This window comes from Mus musculus, chromosome 1 (genome assembly GCF_000001635.26).
Source record: "Mus musculus strain C57BL/6J chromosome 1, GRCm38.p6 C57BL/6J".
Taxonomy (NCBI): Eukaryota; Metazoa; Chordata; class Mammalia; order Rodentia; family Muridae; genus Mus; species Mus musculus.
The window spans coordinates 43,531,025-43,551,096 of record NC_000067.6 but is presented as its reverse complement, the minus strand read 5'-3'; the positions used below and the strand labels follow the sequence as shown (position 1 = coordinate 43,551,096).

The window sequence follows — 20,072 nt, the reverse complement described above, 5'->3', positions numbered from 1 at the left end:
GTACCTATGTGCCTTGTATCCCCCTCATCCCCCAGTACCCGAGCAGCTACAATGCTGTTTCCTCTCCACAGAGCCCTAAGCAAAAGAGCAACCAACACTACGCAGTTGACACAGGTTTCAGAATCTCAGAGGATCTGACTGGACCAGTTGAGTTGTCCCACACCAGGCAACTACCCTCCCCAAGCACAAAGCTGCCCAAAGTGGGTAGAGTTTGCCAACTGTAGAAGGTGACCAAGCCGCTAATGAAGCCACATCTGTAGAGACTTGAGAAAAGACTGGCCACAAGTTGTACTGTAATATCATCCACCCTGTGGGATGGTATTTTTGTTCTGTGAACAGAGATGGCACTGACTGTAACAGCTAACAGCTGAGCTGGACTTACGGCAGGCCAGGCTTTTCCATCTTCATGACGATTTTTTGGCACCAGGTGTTAGCTCTCTAGCCCTGAGCTACATTTTTATTGATGATAACAGGCACATTTTAACTTTCCTGAATAAAATTAAATAAACACTGAGTTCTAATAAAAGTTTGAACATGTCATCCATTATTAATGTTCATCATTTTAAAGTCAAAATCTTTTATGCACCCCTCTTCCCCAACGATGAAGGGCTGTTATAACAAACACCTCTGAGACATGCTCTAACTGTCATCTTCCAGCTGGAGCCCTGCGATTTAAGAGAAAACGTCAAACAAATTTGATACTTCTGAAATATACTCAAGCTAACTCATTCAGACGGAGTGTGCTTGAATTTTGGGAACTCTGGGGCAAATCACTTAATTTTGCCACTAATCATATCTGTAACATAAGTGATATTTAACAAAAAAAATATTCCTTACTGTAAGCTGTTGGATTACAGGGTATTAATGTGTAGGGATTTCTGCCATTAGATTTAGTTATTATTAAGATCAACTAAAAATTATGAAAGGCCCTTATTATTAAAGGCTATGAGATCTGACTAAGGAAGGTAGAAATTGCCCACTATAATTCTCAGGGAGAGGAAGTATTTAATATTTGGCTTTTGAGTGATTTCACATCACTGTGTGCTGACTTGATTTGCATCTAGTTTTGTGGTAATGCTGGTAAAAAAAATCAACTCAGTTACTTCAGAATAAAGTTTAAAATAATTTAACAAAATTTAACAGAATACGTGAAAAGACAACCCCCAAATTTGCTATGTGTTCTGGCTAGAGTTTTGTCAACTCATTCAAGTTAAAGTAATTCAGGGAGAACCTCAAGTGAAAACAATGTCCTCGGGCAGACAGGCCTGTGGGCAAGCCTGTGGGCCATTTTCTTGATGAATAATATGGGAGGGCCCAGCTCAGTGGATATGACGCCACTCCTGGGAAGAAAGTCAATAAGCTGTGCTCCTCTACAGCAGGGACTCTCAGCCTGTGGCTCACATCCCCTTTGGGGTTGAACAACCTTTTCACGGGGATTGTCTTAAGACCATCAAAAACCACAGGTATTTAAATTATGAATTACAACTATGACAATAAACGTAAGAATATTTGGACAGGTTGATCATGTAAGATAGATAACGCTGCCTCCAAGTTTTAACCTGGTCAACACTTCCTAACCCTTTCATAGTCAAGGCTTTTCCACCTGGGTTATTAGGGCTCATTCAACCTGCACTGCTGAGCCAGAGGAAATACATATGGTATCCAAGCTCTCCAGGGACCCTGAGAGAGGGCCATAGGCAGCAGATGCCAGTAGCATTCAGCACTTAATGAATGATGGAGGTGAGCAAAATAATTCCCAAAGACACAGAGTCCTCACAGCCTGAACCACACCCCCAGAATCCTACATCCATCCTTGTGATATAAGCTGACTTTAGCATTTTTCTCTTTTTAAACTTTGGTTTCGGCTGATTTTGTCACATCAATTGAGAGTCCAGAGAAAATAAAACAGCCTTCCCTCATCTTCGTTCCCTGCCCCCACCTTCTTTAAACTACCAAACCACTGGTGCCTATTTGTCAAAGTGCTGTCTGTGCACAAGCAACTGGAAAACAACACTTAAGAGTTGGGGCCTCCTGAGTTTGGGTGTGGGAGAGACAGGAGGTGGCAAACAGACGGTCCGTAAACCATGCTCATGGGCTCCATGAACCACCGAGGTGGTGCACGTTGTTTTCTGAGCGTACAAGGTCTTAGGTTTCACTGCCCAGAGTTCTCATGAGCAATCTATGACAGATGGTATTTACAGCCAGGAGGCTTTCCTCACAAAGCAGCCTGTGTTCTGCAAGCTATCTGACTTGGTGGAGAGTAGTCAAACTGCATTGTATTGTGGCCACTATCTTAGAAAGTATCAAAGAAACCCCAATCATGACTTAGGGAGCAGGACAGGGAATTGAACACAAACCAATTTTAGGCAAAGTCAAAATGGGCCCAGGCACAATTGTGGTCAGTTGCTTTGGTCCTACAGATACCCAACTACACCAGTAACGCTTTTCAGATGTTGACAGGGTGGTGGAAGTGGGATCTGAAAGGCCACCTCGGCCATAACATAACCACCGAAGGTGGGAGGAAGACAAGGTATTGCCCAGTGTAGTATCCTGATATCTATCTATTCACCACTCCATCAGTGTGGGCTTAAGAGAATGATATTCGGGCAGAGTCATGTCTTCCCACATCTGTTCACCCCTGCATGAATGATCTCCTGGACAACAGGCTGCAGGAGACTTCAGGGACATTCTATCAGACTATAGCTGCTCTCAATAACCATCAAAGCACTGAGCTAGGGTCAGCTATGACTACAATGTACATTTCTATAAACAGCCTTTCTTCTGTCTTTTCATGAAAGATTTCTGCTTATTTGCTCTTCAGAGCAGCCTGAAGCCAAACAGAAAGAATGTCTCTCTGGCCCTTAGGACATTACACACCAGTGCAGAAGAGTCATTCGTGAAGACTCAAAGAACAGATGCCAACAACAACTTTTGCCACTAATTAGATCTGTAACCTACATCGAATTTAACCAAAATTTTTATTTATGCTAAAATGTTTATTCTGTTATGACCAGAGGCTATTAATGTGTGGGCATCTCCTCCATTAGAGTTAGGCCCCATTATTAAAGTCAACTAAAAATTCTGAGAAGCTTTTAATACTAAATGTCACCATGGTGGCAAGTACCATAAAAGGGAAGGTCCCTGTGAGTGTGTAGCTTTTAAGTCTGAAGGAAGCAGAGGGGCCCACCAAGATAAGGACCAGGACTGTCCTTGGCAGAAACTATAGGTTATCTGGAGTCACGAGCAGATGGGCTTTGAGATGCTGCAAAATATGGAAGTCTGGGTTCAGCACAGAGAGCAGGAACAGGGGACACAAATCAAAGGAGGGAGGGGTGCATGAGCAGGAGGCTCCAGAAGCCATTAGAAACCACAGAGACGGAGAGCAGACAAGGGAGAGGCAGAGTTCTCCTCAAAGGCTGGCAGAACAACATAGGGCAAAGCAAAAGGCTTGACAACTGGACCTTCCCACCTCAGTGTTGTGCTGGTAGGGAATCCTCTTTACCTGGCCCCGGGGAACTATCAGTAGGAACTTAAAGGAATTCTGAATTCTAAACTGCTTTAGAGGCAAGGCACTAACAGCAACACGTTCCCTGCTTCTTCTTGGATAACAAGCATCCCATTTCAGCCCAAGTCTCCAGTCACTATCATTTATGCTCTATAGAGGGGAGAGTATGTATCCTCTGATAGCTAGAATGTGTAAATCCAAGGAGACTGAGAGTGGGGCAGGAAACTTAGGCAGAAACTTTTCCTCCACATTAACTCCAGCTTTGAAAAAAAATGAAAATCAATGTCTTCTCCAATGCTGAGTTGATCCCCCAAATTCTACATGTATGTCCTGGGCATGTACATGGGTGTACTGGCTAGTTTTGTGTCAACTTGACACAGCTGGAGTTATCACAGAGAAAGGAGCTTCAGTTGAGGAAATGCCTCCATGAGATCCAACTTTAAGGCATTTTCTCAATTAGTGATCAAGGGGAAAAGACCCTTGTGGGTGGGACCATCTCTGGGCTGGTAGTCTTGGGTTCTATAAGAAAGCAGACTGAGCAAGCCAGGGGAAGCAAGCCAGTAAAGAACATCCCTCCATGGCCTCTGCATCAGCTCCTGCTTCCTGACCTGCTTGAGTTCCAGTCCTGACTTCCTTTAGTGATGAACAGCGATTTGGAAATGTAAGCTGAATAAACCCTTTCCTCCCCAACTTGCTTCTTGGTCATGATGTTTGTGCAGGAATAGAAACCCTGACTAAGACAATGGGCAATGCCATTGTCCAAGGAATAAGTACAATGTGGGCTTTTCTCTTTACAGAAGTGAGGGCTTACCCCCAAGTCTGCTGAACTCCTAATGTCAGGATCATTAGAACACTGCAGTGGAGCACCCTGGGAGGAAGCCATCTTGTATGTATTTCTTCCCTGCAGGTTTTCAGTGATCCATCAAAAACAAATACACGCTCAATTAGTGAATTCCACTGTTCTATCTCACCATGATCATTGCATACAATGTCAGCCCTTCTAAACCAGTGCTGGTGACTGCTAGGAGCCTTTGTCCTACAGCTCTTTTTCCTTCCCACCCTTTGAGAAAGCTCAGAATCTTACAGTGTGCCTGTGAGGGTGGGAAGGTGCAGCCAATAAGGGGTTGCACTAATTCCTGACTCGGTTCCTCTTTCTTCTGAAACTAATGGGGATTTCTTTGTAGGCGTGCGTGCCTTATGAAGAATTACTCTACCGAGTGCCATATAAAACTCCCAAGTTCAGAGCTGAATGGTAAGGCTAGGAAGAAAGGGTGTATTTGTGAGCTGGGTGAGAGCTGTCAGTGCTTGTCTTCTTTGTGCCCAGGCAGTCCCTCTTCCACTGGGAAGATCCAGTTCTGAACTTGAATGTCCACTCCCAGCACATATGTTCTTTTCTTAGCAGGCTGGTAAGTAATGTGACTAAACATTTAAACATTGGAGGAAAAATGATTTAGAGAGATTAAAAAAAAAAAAAAAGCAAAAGTCAAACTAACACAGATGCCAATGAAAATACCTTAATTTCTCATTACAATTCTTGATGAAAATACATATTCAGTATCTCTCAACACATGTACCCAATCCAAGAGCATGAATATTTTGAGTATGTAAAATATGCGTTAAAATGTAGCACAGATTACACGTGACATTCTCCATTATGACTAGAGGTGCCAAACCACCAGCAAAACACCTTCGCTATCTAAGACTGTACTCAGTCAACAAAAATTAAACATTATAAATTAAAATAACTAAATGGTCATGGGGAAGACACAGACGAACGCCATTCCTGCAGGACTGCCCCAGTCACACTTGGGATTCAGTTCTCACGCTGCCTAGCTCTTGGTCTTGGGAACTCTACAGAACCTCGTTTGTTCTTTTTGTCATCATCTACAGCAGCTATGCATGGTGAGGATGGCAGGGCTAGGTGGGTTAAGTAGTTGGGTAAAGCCCTGGGTGTAGTGAGTGACTGGCACACAGCAAGAACCCAGTGGCAGTTGCCTAGGGGCTTGCTGTAAACAAGGATTTTGATCAGTTAATGCTAGACTTAGAGGTGAATTAACTGGAAAAACAGGACTTTCTCAACTGAGCTGCATGGATTTGTCTTCTACAAACACACTCAGGGACAGATGTCACTTTCCTCCTGGCCTCAGGGTCAGAAGTGGCTTAAGTATCAGTGTTCAGGAATAATAAGATAGGCTGCTCAGCCTACAGAACAAAAGGTTTTAGTGTTGGGAGGATAAAGGCACCATTCCCAAGGCAAGGGTAGCTGGACAGACTACTTGCAATTCTGGGTGAAGCACATAGAGGTAATCTATGCCCAGTCCTCCAGAGCCCTGGGCTCCTGCCCCTAAGCCCTCGGCGGCTGATGGTCCACAGTCAACTCTGCAAGCTGCAACACAGGGACTTCTCCCCTGGCTTCGTCTAAGCTTCAACTTTCATAGCAAAGGAAACAAAAGGCAAAAAATTGAGCAAATTGCCTGCAAACAGCCATTTACTCATGCAAGAGTCCTTGAGGAAACACAGTTGGTACGGCCTCAAAAATTGGTAAAAACTGCCCTGCAAATTCGATTCCAAAGCTGGGAAACACCACCACCACCACCACCACCACCACCACCACCACCACCCGAGTGCATTTGGAAAACCTGTGAATTCTGAAGCAGCAGAGGAGCAACAGCAGCCTGGAGGCCAGTGGTTCTCAACCTTCCTAGTGCTGTGGTCCTTTAGCTCTTCATGTTGTGGTGACCCCATCATAAAATTACCGTTGTGAGTCATAATGTAAATATATGACATGCAGGACGGTCTTAGGTGAACCCCATGAAAAGGTTGCTTGATTTCCTGCCCCCAAGGGGACACAGCCCGCAAGCTGAGAACCACTTCTCTAGGCAAAAGGTGACACATGTGTGCACCTTGGCTGATGGTAGCATAGGGCCTAGCATCACCTATACTGTACTTAATGGCCTCTCTGTGTATTAAGCAGGAGCCTTTGGATGCCCACTTAACCCTCTCCACAGCACCAACAGTGAACACAAGGCCAGGGCCAGAGGAAAGCAACAACCAGTAGGGACTCAGAGCAGTATGGGGAGTTCAGCAGTCCGTACAGCCGCATGGTGCCAGGTAGCAATGCCCTAAGGAGCCTCAGCCACCGAGGTAAACATCAGTAGAGAAAAGGACCATTTTCAGACACATGGATAGAAGCTAACAAAGATGCAGGCCATATGGGGAAACACAATCAGAAACATGTAAGACAGATTTACATATTCCTAGGCATTTTCAGTTCATGTCCCTCTGTTCCATGGCTTGATTTAATTCTTTAGCTCAGGGGGGGAGTTCTTTAGAAAGTTGCCACATGGTAAGATGTAAGAAGCAATCAACACGTCAGTTATCCAGAAAAACAGTCCATCTTAGGGTCCCCAGGGCCAAGTCCCAGGATCTGCCACGGTCACCATGTCTGTTCCCATCCCTTATGTAAGACAGCAGGCTATTTGCATAGAACAGAATCTAAACACATCCTCCCATATAGTGAAGACAAGAACAATCCATTATAATGCAAGTGCTATGTAGATGATATACTATATTGTATGGCCTAAAGACAAGAACAGAGACCTATACACACTCATATAAACACAGTAATATTCCTGATTATTTTCAACTTGCTTCTGTTTGGTAGAATCTTTGGTGTGGAACCTATAAACAGAGACAGGGACTCACAGTAATGAATCTGACCTTCTGTCCTCCATGAAGACACAAGGGGCTACGGCAGCCTAGTGGGCGGAGCAACACGGATTTCATGCACTCTACTGCTAGCTCCACACCTGCTTCTCCAGGATTTCTTAGCTATACCCCTCCCACATCTCATGGTCTCTCCTAGATTTTGTCCTATTAACTTAAAAAAAAAATCTTTCTCTATTTCCTAATTATCCTCCCACTGATCTGTTATAAGCTGTTTTATATTTTTGGTTCTAAATACTTGGAAATGCATGTGATACAAAAACAAATATGAATTATATGAATTATTCTGAGTGTCTGGCAGCACAACAGTATAGAAGTTTCCATAGTATTCCAGCAGCAATCCATGTGGCAGCCTGTTTCTACTGTGAACAATCTGGGGAGACAGAGTTGTAATGGATTCTAAATAAGAATGCTTTTGCGTTTAACTCATACGTGCACAAGGGTAGATAGTAATGACACCACAGAGTGGGTGAAGTCATGACAGACTTCTAGAGAAGTCTGGACATCTGAGACAGAATTGAGGTCCTGCTTCTTTAATGTTAAAATTTTCCAGGGGTGTGTTGGGCTGTGTCCTGATCTTTAATGAAGTAGTTCCACAGAGTGACTTGGCTAGGAATCATGTTCTAAGGCAAGATGGCAAGCAGACTTCAGTCAGTACAGAAAAGCCCAGGACTTCTACAGCAAATGCACTGCCACAAATCAATATCTCCCTTAACAGGATAAAAACCTCAAGCACTCCAAAGAACCAAGAAGTAAAGGGCCTGTCAGAAAACTTAAATGCCCTGGCGAATATCAGGCACCCTGCAGAGACAGCCCATGTGCTTTGCACCAACTCCATTGAGAGCAGCAAGGAGCCATCCAAGCAACTTAACTGAAATGCATACAAAGGGTAAATCGAAACAACAGCCAGGGAGCAACCAAGTCACCAATATGAACAGTCCACAGGAATCAACTAGACAGCTCACTCCTTTCTCCCTGGGGTCCCCTAAGAGACTGGAGAACGGCAGAGAGTGCAGGCAGGCTTCAGTGGGTTTGAATTTCAACCTCATGACTTACTGTGTGTGTGTTCTTCAGCACAACAGTAACTTCCAAGACTCAATATTCTTCTGAAAAATGAGGTACTCACTTCTCTTTTATGGGTGAGGCAAAGATTAAATAAGTGAAGCCCTTGCTGATCATTCTCTGAAAAGCCACATGAGGTCAGGTGGGGACCTGGGTTTTCTGCTGTGGGAGCTTTCTGCTGGGCTTCAGAGCGACCGACAGCACAATGCCCAACTGTAGAAGGAGTCCACACCTGTGTATCAGCTCCTGCATGCTATTGTAAAGTTCTCTAGCCCCTTTCTGCCAGGGAGTGAAGCCGTGACAGCTTTTAACTAACAGGATGTGGTATTTTGTTACCCCTCCCTGGCATTAGTCTATTGGTGTTAACTATTCAGTTAGCTGCAATCAAAGATAGGAGGAGCAGCTGCCCCTTAAGCACTCACAAAGCTCAGGAGTTCTGCGTTCAGCAGGCCAAAGCCACATCCAGAAAAGACAAAAGCAAACCCTGAAGAGGACTGGATACTGAAGGTTAGCCATCAAAAAAAGAAAATGATGGAAAGGCTGGCTTGAGGTACTTACTATGCACCTCAGAAATATCAGGTCTCTGCTGTAGTCACCAAATAAAAATGATTTAAATGGCTCTAAAACCCGAAATTCACAGAAACAAAGCAACTATGTTCCATGGCTTAGCCTCCAGACCTATGTATAACAGCAGACTCTGGGAATAAGCACCAGTATACATGAGGAGGTCAGAGGAGGGCAGCGGGCATCTTGCTCTACCATGTTCTGCCTTGCTCTCTTCAGACAGGACCTCTCACTTAACCTGGAGCTGGGTTAGTGGCCAACAAGCTCCGGCTCCACCCTACCCCACTCCCACCCCACCAGTGTTAGGGGCGCACATATACATCCAAACACACTTGACATTTTCCACAGGCTTGGGGAGTCAAACTCAGGTCTTAATGCAAGTGTTCTGACCAGGTAGGCCATTTCCCCTCCTCTATTTTGAAACAGAGCCTCATGCAGCTCAAACTGGCTTCAAACTCGGCTATGGTTCCAAGGCAGACCTCGAACTTCTTCTGATCTTCCTGCCAGGATTGCAGGTATGTGTCACCACGTTCCAGCTAATACATTTTCTTTTCCTTACAAAGGAACCAGTCTGAGGTACTTTACTCTGGCAGCAACAAAAATGTAAGCCGTGAGCTCTCTATACTTAACAGTCATGCAGGAGTGTCCCCACCTGTCATTTCCACCAAACACACCCACTCCCTCTCTACTCAACTCATACAGGTCTCCTCTCCAGGCCACTTTTATTTATTTACTTTTATTTTTATTTTTTCCTGTCTCTCCATTTCTCTTTGTCCTTCTGCTGGTCTTTTGGGTTCAGAATCCCCAAGTAATCAATGACTGATGCTTCTGTGTTCCACGTTGAGCCGCAAGGTCTGGAAAGCACCACTGTAAATTTCACTGTAAATGAGCTTCTCCATTCTCACTACTGAGCTCAGGGCTTGGAAAGTCATGCATGGGTCATGTTGAGGCCCTGTTTCCAGCCTCTAAAAACAGACACCGTCCTCTGTTGTCCTAGCCTGAAGACTAGGGTCAGGATATCTACCATCCATATAAACGTAACCTCTATCAGCAAAGTGGGACTCCTCTAAACCTTCTTTCATGGGGCTCTGTACAGGCTGCACTGTACAGAGGCCAGTGCCTGGTCTGACTCAGTCCAGTCCTTGGCTTATTTGTCCTCCCATATGTCTAGACCCCAAGCCCTGCTGTTATTCAGGTTCCCTATGGCCAGACTCTCATTTGTACTAAAACTCCACCCCAAGACTTAACCCGTGCCAGAGGTATTCCCTTCTAATTTTATTTTATTTTTTTTGTAAAATTTCTTTTGCACATGTGTGGAAGTAAGACGCTGCTTTCCTTGATTACTCTCCACTATACTTAGTGCCAGGGTCTCTCACGAAACCCACAGTTCATCAATTCGACTAGTCTAGCTGGCCAGCTTGCCCCAAGGGTTCCTTATCTCTATCTCCTTGGTGCTGGGATTACAAGTGGGCTCTCATGCCCATATGCTGTTTTATGCGGGCACTAACTAAGGATACCCATTCTGGTCTTCAAATTTGTGTGGCAAGTGCTTGGTATTCTAAGACTTGACTTGAGAAAAGCGGGTCTCAGCCTGTGGATCACGACCCCTCTGGAGATTAAACGACCCTTTCACAGGGGTCCCGTATCAGATATCCCCATATCAGCTATTTACACTACTTAGCAGTAGAGAAATAGTTGGGGGTCACCACAACGGAAGAAACTTTATTAGAGGGTTGCAGTATTAGAAAGGTTGAAAACCACTGCTCTAGAATCTCCCTTCTACTCAACAGAGATGGTTGCCAAGCTGCCCAATTCAGTCCTAATATCCATTAGACCAGGCAAAGACAATGCTATGGCTTAGATGAAGACAACCACCATTTACTCCAATTAGGTGAGCCTCAAACAGCTGAATGAAGTAACATCTGAGCAGGCACCCTGTCTGATCTGACCATATCTCATCACGTCATCCTTACTGAAAGCATCCAGTTTACACTGCCATCCTTACTATAAACTGCTTTTACTCCTCCCCCCCCCAGGTTTTTGTTTCACAAAGTCACTTGCAGGAAATACAGTGGCTTAGAAGGGATGCCCAACAGTCATCACACTCACACTTGACTTCCATGAGAGCCAGGCTGCTGAATTCATCTCCCAGGTTCTCCCAGACTCAGTTACCACCATGCTCGGAGTCATGGGGGAATGTTTACAACCACAATAGCAGTTATTGTTCTGATGCCTAAATGAGAACTTGATAAGTCTCCTCACAACCATGGGAGCTGAGAGCTAGAAGCAGGAAGACTACCACGGACACACCCTCACATTTGTAATAATGAGAGTGAGAGGTGGGGAGTGCAGGGGGGAGAGGGAGGGAGGGAGAGAGAGAGAGAACTAAAAACCAGACTGGGTAGATGCAGCAAGCAAGCAGCAGGCATTCCTTGTTCTCACCCTAGAGAGGTTGACTTCAGGAAATTGCAAATCAAGCAGGACGTCATTTTGGTGAGAAGTCAGAAGAATGCACAGGCACCTGCAGTTTTCCCAGGTCTTAAATTCACTCACAGTACATACTCATGATATTGTCTGGTCTCTCAAAGGTCAATTCTAAACTGAAGTCACTACGCTGCTGCAAATGTTCTTACAGAGCTGGGGGTTCATGTCACTGCATCCTCTTGACTATGAGATGCCTTTCTTTAGCCCAGGGAGGTCTCTAAAGAATACCCAGGAAGTGACAGGAACCCTGTTTCCAAGGGCCATTGTAGACAAAGCTGCTGAGACCATATTCCATTACCCCAGTACTACAAACAAGGGTGTTCATCAAACTGGAGAAATTTACAGTTATTCATTATTATCACCTAACCTGGGACCTCACTCAATTTGTGGTTAATTAGGCCCTAGTTTTTCATGTGTAGAATGAGAAATTTTTGTTTCTAAACTGTTCTCCAACATTCCATAAATGCTGACTTAGAGACAGCTTCCAATCTACTGCACAGAGAGGCTTGCCAATCAATCCAGATGGTCAACTCTACGTAGGCAAAACCCGACAGAGCTGAAGTATACTCTGGCTCTCCTATATGGTGTTCTTAGGGAGGACACAGGGTCACTCTTAGGGCAGGAGTAGTGTTACCTTTCTGTTTCCAACTGACTACACACATTTTGCTTAACAACCTATGTCTTTCAATGTTAAGTCAAAAAAGCATATTAGCATGCCCACTGGCTCAAGAGCCCCTTCCTGCTTTATGAAGCTCCCAAATCCTTTCTAGGCAGAATTCTGGCATCTTTACTGTTGACAGGAAATATGTATGTGCGGTAAGCTGATTTGGCAAGGGTAGAGTGCGGTGAGACTTGAAAGCTGTTCCATGTTCACTCATCAGATAAGTGTTGCAGGCAGCTAGTGGCCCTGGCACTCTGTGACAGACACCTGGCTCCTACCCACTACTAGTTCACTGACAAAACTTAAAATGACTAAAGGAGTTTTAAGTATCCTTTGTGGGAAACAGGTATGCTTGAAGACAAGCAAAATCTAATGGTACTAACAGGCAAGAAATTGCCTGGCCCTGTGATCTGGCCTACAGTTCTCACAGGGGACCATTCCAGCCAAAAGAGAGGTGTGATAATCAGTACACAAACTAGTTTACTTTTCTCCAAACATGAAGTCTGCATATGGTGCCCTGAAAGACTCTGTAGTCCTAATGTTGAAAACGTGAGATGCCACATGTGGCTAATGTTCATAATCTCAGCACTTAGAAAGCTGAGTAAGAAGGACTGCTGGGCTGCTGAGAATTCAAGGTCATTTGGGATACATGGTAAGGCCAAGACCAGACCAGCTTACAAGGCAAGTCCTTTCTGTCTTGGTGGGATTAGTTATAAGAATGCCAAGTGTTAAACTAAACATTTAACTTTTACATAAAGAAATTTCTTTACTAGTTCCCTCAAACTTTAAAACCAAACCTGACAGAAGTATGAAAGTCACTGATAAGTATAATTTCTCTCCACAAGAGAGGCATTGAATCCTTAATATTCCCTAAGAACTCACTGTAAAACTTACTTTAATATTCACACAGCTCTGGTCCTTATCTGCCAGAGGGCTCCCATACCAGGCTGGATCCCCTGACAGGGAAGCATCCTAGGACCTGAGGGCTGCCAGAGGGAACTTGGTAAAAGCAAAGAAAACATGTACCACCCTGGTCTGGATCAGGGTATGTCTGACTCATGACCTCTGCCTTTCTTCACATACATACACACATACACACACACACACACACACACACACACACACACTTTCCTCTCATCCTTTCAGAGGCCACAGTGCTTCTGCTTAACTTGTCTACTGTTCGTAGTCACTCAGGCATGGTTCAACTCCTTTGGGGCTGTGGTGGGTTCTAGCTAAAACCAGAATGGTAACAAAAATTGTGTTTGAGGCACTTGCAGAGAAATCTTTGAAAGTTATCTCTGGGGAGGAGGGGGTCTCCATCTCAAAATATTTTAGCATAAGGCTGATATCTGGCCTATTCAGTTATACAGATCAAGTTGTAATGTCAAGGCCAGAAGTAGCCTGGGCTGACTCACTGCTGAGCTCAGAGATGTCAGAACACTGCCTGCTGAACCAGCTCTTGACAATCCCTATTCTTCATGGAAATTTTTTCTTGACTGTTCATGATCAGGATCAGAGCATGAAAGGAGATCCAGTGGATAAATGTTTTGCCCTCAAGAAAGAAAATGTAAGATAAGATTGTTTTACTCAACTACAAATTATTAAAAGAAAAGAATGTTAATACTTTGAAGAGATGTTTTTGTCAAATATACTGTTGCCTTCAAGCAGCTCTAAGAAAACACAAGACATAAGTTTCCAACGGAGGAGAGGTAAGGCCCACCACACCACCATCTCCTCTCCTCACAGATAGAAACTCAGTTCACAGCACTGTGGCTCTGTTGGTGACGCCTATGTGATTTACTTCAAACTGGGAATGAACTATGGGGGTTCTACCATGGCCCTCAGATTCAGGTGGATTCCCACAGCCGTATAAAGCCTACATGAATGACATCACTCAGTTACAAGAATGGGTAGGCAGTGTAAGTCAGTATTGTTTTGATACCTCCCCACAGAAGAGACACTTTCCAATCTAAAACTCAACTCTGAGCACACACCAGAGTCTGTAACTAAACAGGAAGCCATAAACAGTTGTAGGGATAAAATGTTTATACATACTATGTCAAGAAGTGTCTCTGTTCTTCCTTGCTTGCCTAAGGCACTTTCTGATTGGTTAAATGACAATGCCTATGGCCTATAGCAAAAGGCAGACTAGAAGGTAGGACACTGACTGAGAAGGAATTCTGGAAGAGAGTCAGGCACAAGAAGATTCACCACCAAGCCACAGAGGAAGTTGGAAGTATGAAACGGAGAGGGTATCGGCAGCATTGCAGACCTTTTAATAGAATAAATGGGTTAATATAAAAGATAGTTGAGGATTAAGCCTAAGATAAGGCCAAAACCATTGTTAAAAAAAAATAAGTCTCCCTGGCATTATTCAGACCAAGGATAGGCACAGAAAAGCCCAAATGGTTACGTTTAGTCTCTGGGGTTTATATTAAAAGGGATATCTGGGAGACAGGAGGAATTACAGAAAGAACTCTCAACTTTCTGTGGCCTACAAACTGGGGAAAGACAGGCTGTAGAGGAAAGAAGCTATTGCTTCTTTCACATAGAGATTGCACATAGAGATTTGCACATAGAGATCGTGGTAAAGATGCCTCCCCTTCTTCTAGGTACTGCCTCAACAGGAAGCCTGTACTTAAGATAACCAGGTCTCTCTTTGTCCAATGGCAAAGGTGATCATGACGGGTAATAAAAACAAATGAACAGACCACAACAACAAAGTACTAAAAATGGAGAGCAAGACAGTGAAGTAGCTTAATGGATAAGGAAGCTTGCCATCAAATCTGAAGATCTGATGAGTTCAATCCCTGGGACTTCCATGGTAGAAAGAACAGATGCCCATGGGCTGTCTTCGGCCCACACATACATGTTGTGGCACATGTACACCCCATTCTGTATGTGCATGCACACATAAAATGTGGAAAAAAATTAATCAGGCTACTTCTCCCTAAATCCCAAGGCCCCTTGGCTATGAAAATCAACTCCTATTAATAAATATGGATATCTAAAACATAGCTTATCTGTATTTTTGCAATCTTTCATGCTTAATGCAAATGTTTCCTAAGAACGATGTGTTGAAGCTGAGACAGAAGCTCACAGAAGAGCTGTCACTCACTGAAGAGATTTGTTCTGCTTGGCATAGCCCTGGAGGGCAGAGTCAGAGCCAAGGGGAGGAAGTCGGAGAAATGTAAAATTTCGATTCTATTTAAGGAAGCACTTTCTAACAATCTGTATTCTCCAAAAATGGAATTGGCCCTTTCTAGCAGTGTAAGTGTTCCAGCAGGGCTAGATGGCGGTCTGTCAGTGACAGGGGAGCCGGCCCAGCACCAGGGTGAAGATGTGCTGGTTTGCTCTGTAACTAGGGTTGTGAAACAAGAGGAACTGATCGCACTCAGGGAAATCTGAATACACTGGGCAAAGATAAGGCTGGAGCTCCAACCGAGGCCTTATCTTTCCTTCTAAGAAAGTCAACTGCAGCCCTTGAGGGCTTGGGGGCTCACTTATTCTACCTCCAAGTCCTGTGCATTTTGTGGTTTATAGACTTCTCAAGATTTTTTTTTTAAGGCAAAATATATCAACAATGCTCAACATTACTACAGAGGGCGTGTTAAGAGGAGGCTAGAAAATCAAATATTCTCAGAACAACACTGAAGCACCAGCCCATTCAACATCTTCTTTATTTATCATACTTAACTAAGAGTCCTAAGAATAGGACAGCAGCATTTCTTTCCAGTGACTGTCTCAAGCAAGGAAAAAAAATACACAAGGGAGAGAGTTCAGTGGAAAAAGACTTAGAATGCTAATAACCAATGGAATTTTTCCAGCAGCCTCAGCGTCTACATTAGCCACACACATTCTGAAAAAAACCAACCATAGCACAAAACACCTCCCGATGACTGAAGGCTTCACCCACTGAAGAGTGCGCACTGATCTTTATAGACTCTACAAGGAAGAAGATGGGGACTGTGCAACACCCACCACATTCAGTGTGATTTTGTTTTCAGTTTCCCCATATTTCCTTCACCCTGCCCCCTCCAATGAAACTAATCCTCTTTCAGTAACACACAAAGAAAGCCTATAGACACTTAGCCCAGGTGAGGATACTGGCTCACTTCCATGACAAACCTCAAGTGGCAAGCTGCCATTGTTGCCTATAAACAACTTTATACTTACCTGAGGAGGCAACAATTGTAAACTGTCAGCTCAGTTCAGCTGTCCTTCCACAGAGCCCTCCCGATTCTATTCGTAGATAATCTGAAGCAGTAACCACGCTTGGTGAGCACGCTGTGCACATTCAGGTGTGGTTGCCCATCACTGTGGTATGACCCTGTCTGACCAGGTACTATGGACTAATGTGGTTTGAATGTATCTCCTTACCGTGTGCTGAATTAAATCCCCTACAGAGGATGTAAGAAAGAAGAAACTGGTTCCTATCACAGTGGTTAGAGGTGGGGCCTTTGGGTGATAGAAACTGCATAAATACTGGTGTTTACAGAGGGAACAGTATCAGAAAACACACACAGTCAATTCTCTATCTCCCCTAGTCTCTTGCCAGATTGTACTTACACCACACTGAAAATTTGCCAAGAGGGCAATACAAACACAGCCACTTGACTTTGGACCATGAGTGTAAGCCAAATTAAGCCTTATTCTTTATAAAGTAACCTAACCTCAAGCAGCTTGTTACAGTGACAAGAAAGGAACTAATATACCAGAGGAAGAAAAGAGGCACAGCTGTGAAGAACGAGATAACCAAACAGGGCTGATGGAGGGGTCCATTTGAGAGGCTTCTGATGTCATGTTGCTAATCACCACAACTACACATTAACTGCCTGAAACTGTGGAATAAAATATCCTATCAACTAAGACGAGGGGAAAGCGCCTTCTCCTTCTGTGTGCACAGAGGCCAATGCACGGGAGTTTGTAAGATAAAAGGCTGGCACACTGACAGGAAAAACTACTGAACTTGTCATGATTCTAAGTCAGGGTCCTCTACAAAGAGACAGACAACTGTGTAGGGGTCCATAGCACACAGAAGAGTTGATTTACCCAAGATCCCAAACTGTATAACTTATCCAGAAAATGATAAGGAGAGTCTTTATCTTGATCTCAATATAAAACACAAGGAAGAGGCTATCAACATTAACACTTGGCCCCAAAACACACACACACTACATACACATACACACACACCCCATACACATGCACACACACACGCACGCACACAGGCACATACAGATACACACACGCTGAAGCAACAGTGCTATCCCGAGTGTTCCTGTGGGTATGGACACTCACCTAGTGTGTCCTTGAGGTTCTTCACCAGGGAGCCCTTCTTCAGGCTGTTCTTACGCTCCACATAGTTGGAAGGCACGTAGCCTGTCCTGTTGGCAGCATTCCTCACCCGCCACCACGTCTTGGAGTCATCTAGCAGCCACAACCGCTCGTTCTTCCTGATGTCGAGCTCCTGGTCCTGCTGGGCAGTGTAGTCCCACTTGGCTATGACAATGACTTCTTCTGTCATCTTTCATGGAGTCCTTCTGCCAGCAAAACATTTAAAGATGCTCATTAGCTACCTGAACACCTCTCCTCTGACAGATCTGAAAAATTGTCAACGACAGCTCCTAGGACCACAACTGCCACCAGTGTCCTTCCAGCCCCTTGAAGCACTTGCCCTTAGAATGACCTACCCGTCAGCTCTAATGCTGCTGAGAAACAACATTTTGTAATCAAAGCCTGCAGCCCCTCTCAGTGCATTAAACACACTGCACGTTTTACTGAAGCTAGATGCAAACTTGGGGGGAAAAACACTCAAAATAATAATCTCATATTTAAAGTGCTCATTTGACAAGTGACACTGGCCCCTTATAGCTGACACGCTTACACTCCTATTCTCAGCATATGCTGAGAATTTTGAAGATATTTAGTAAATATAACACATTCAAACTACTGCTTTAAACTCAGATTCACTTAATGTACTACTAATGCCAATGTGGTATCCTGAGACGGAGAGTAAAATATACAAAGAAAATTTGTGAAAACACTGTTGAGATGTAAACAAAGCCTAAACAACAGCAATGTACCCATGTTAATTAGTTTTGACAATTCAATATCATATTTCAACACTGGAGAAATTAGCTAAGGGCTAATTTTCTGCACAAATAACTATACAACTTTCCTATAAATGTAAGATTACTCTCGAAAACAAAGCAACACTTAGATATTTACCACTTTATTCATAATTCCCCAAACTGGGAAATAAACAAAGATAGCCTTCAGTAGGTGACCTGATAAACCAACTGTCAGTGGATTACTTAAGTGCTAGGCAAAGAGCACGAGGAAACGCAGATGCTTCCTAGAATTGAAGGCAGACAGCGAGGTGGATTTGGACATAGGGTCTCCTTTGAGCAAACTTTACTGAAGTCCCTGGGACCCTGCTCTCTATTGCTTTTGTGTCCATCTCTGGATCACCCAGTGTTAGCAAGAACCATCCAGCCCTGACACCTGAGCAGGTTCCTAGACTCCCACCATGCTGCATGTGACGGTTGGTCACCTGGTCTCCTTCAGCAAGCTTCCTGTTAGATGAGCTCATTCAGGACCCTCCACAGCATATTCCTCCTCCCCTCTGGCTGTAAACTCCCACTTATCTCCACACGGGGAGCTGAACTGTCTTCCTGACTGTAGAACTCTGTTGTAGGAACCCCTGAACAGTCTGCCTTGCTGTCTCCTAACTAGTTCTTATTAAAACAAACAGTAGAAATCCGATGACGTCAATCTGGGATGTACTAGATAGGAAAGAAAACAATACACAGAGGTACCACCTACCTCAGCAACTGTACCCTTCTCAGGTAGAAAATGCACAAGTGTTCTTGCAGCAGAAAAGTCATAGTCAGCCCCTCTACTGACTGGACACACCCTTCAGTTATTGAGGAGTAATGACAGGATACGTGACCCAAACCCCTCTCTCCTCTTGACAGAGTTCCCCTGATTTTACCTCATGAGTTCAGAGTCACAGGAAACCTATGCACCTGACCCATGGAGGCATGAATGACACATTCTACCATATTCAGGCACATAAAAATAATATGTATCTTCTCACTTATGAATTACCATATTAGATAAAAAAATCATTTGGGAAAATGAAAATTCTTGTAAAGTGTATACATAATGCACATAATATGCAAGAGGGTAGAGTTTACTCAAAGTTCTTCTCAAAGCTGGAGACAGATAGCTAACTACCTGCTGTCAGAGGACCCCCCCCCCTCCCCCCAGTCCATAGCTTGTAGCACACACATCTGATTTCTCTATCAGATTAGACCCGAAACGCATCAAAGTGAGCATCTCCTTTAAAGTCAAGGACAAGAACAATAGTAATAAAAAAGAGGTTCAGAGGGGATTCCATTTAAATACCAGGTCTGCTGCCGAATTATATAATTTCCAAAATGATTTTAAATAGGAGCAGATCATCATGTAAATCAGTTGATATCCAGCCAACCAACGCTCTCTACTGAATTTCCTTCTGCATCAACAGTCGTTATGAGAGGACTTGGATGCGTTTATTTCAGTGCATGCTGAAAGCATAAGGCTTATAAAAACACAGCTTCCTGCTAAGCCACAGAACAGGGTGTTGGAGAGGCCAGAAATGTGCAGCAGTTGCTAAGGGATGCAGCAGGCACCAAGTGCAGGTAGCCAAGAAAAAGCCACATGCACTGCCGGAAGCCAAACTAGAGGCAGAGGGGCCAGATGTCCCAGATGCGGGATACGGAGGTGCAAGACTTGGTGTTTTTCTGGCTAGGATTCAGTCTTGTTTTAGTGGGATCTTTCCTTGTTATGCTCTAAGATTTGTCTCAAGTCTTGGAAAAGACTTTGAACTTCTAACACTGTTGAGATAAGAGTATGAAGTCTTTCAAAGTTAGAATAATGCATTTTGCATTAAGAGGTGGCCACAAGCCTCTGGGGACAGGGGTAAAATGGTACAGTCCAAGTGTTGTGTTTGGGTGCCTTGTGGTGTTCAAATTGTCAACCTAACTGGACTAGAAAACCTTCAGGGCATTAATGAGGCACAAG

General features: G+C 44.1%; 1 protein-coding gene across 2 annotated transcripts in view; it reads right to left on the bottom strand.

The window, feature by feature from the left end:
- Positions 1–20,072, bottom strand: part of Nck2 (non-catalytic region of tyrosine kinase adaptor protein 2) — a 125,036-nt gene that overhangs the window by 19,422 nt on the left and 85,542 nt on the right. For both annotated transcript variants that reach the window (XM_030252054.1, NM_010879.3), the window contains exon 3: positions 17,304–17,545. In XM_030252054.1, coding sequence (XP_030107914.1) covers positions 17,304–17,529 — 226 coding nt within the window. In that variant the 5' untranslated portion in view covers positions 17,530–17,545. The remainder of the gene's footprint in view (positions 1–17,303; positions 17,546–20,072) is intronic.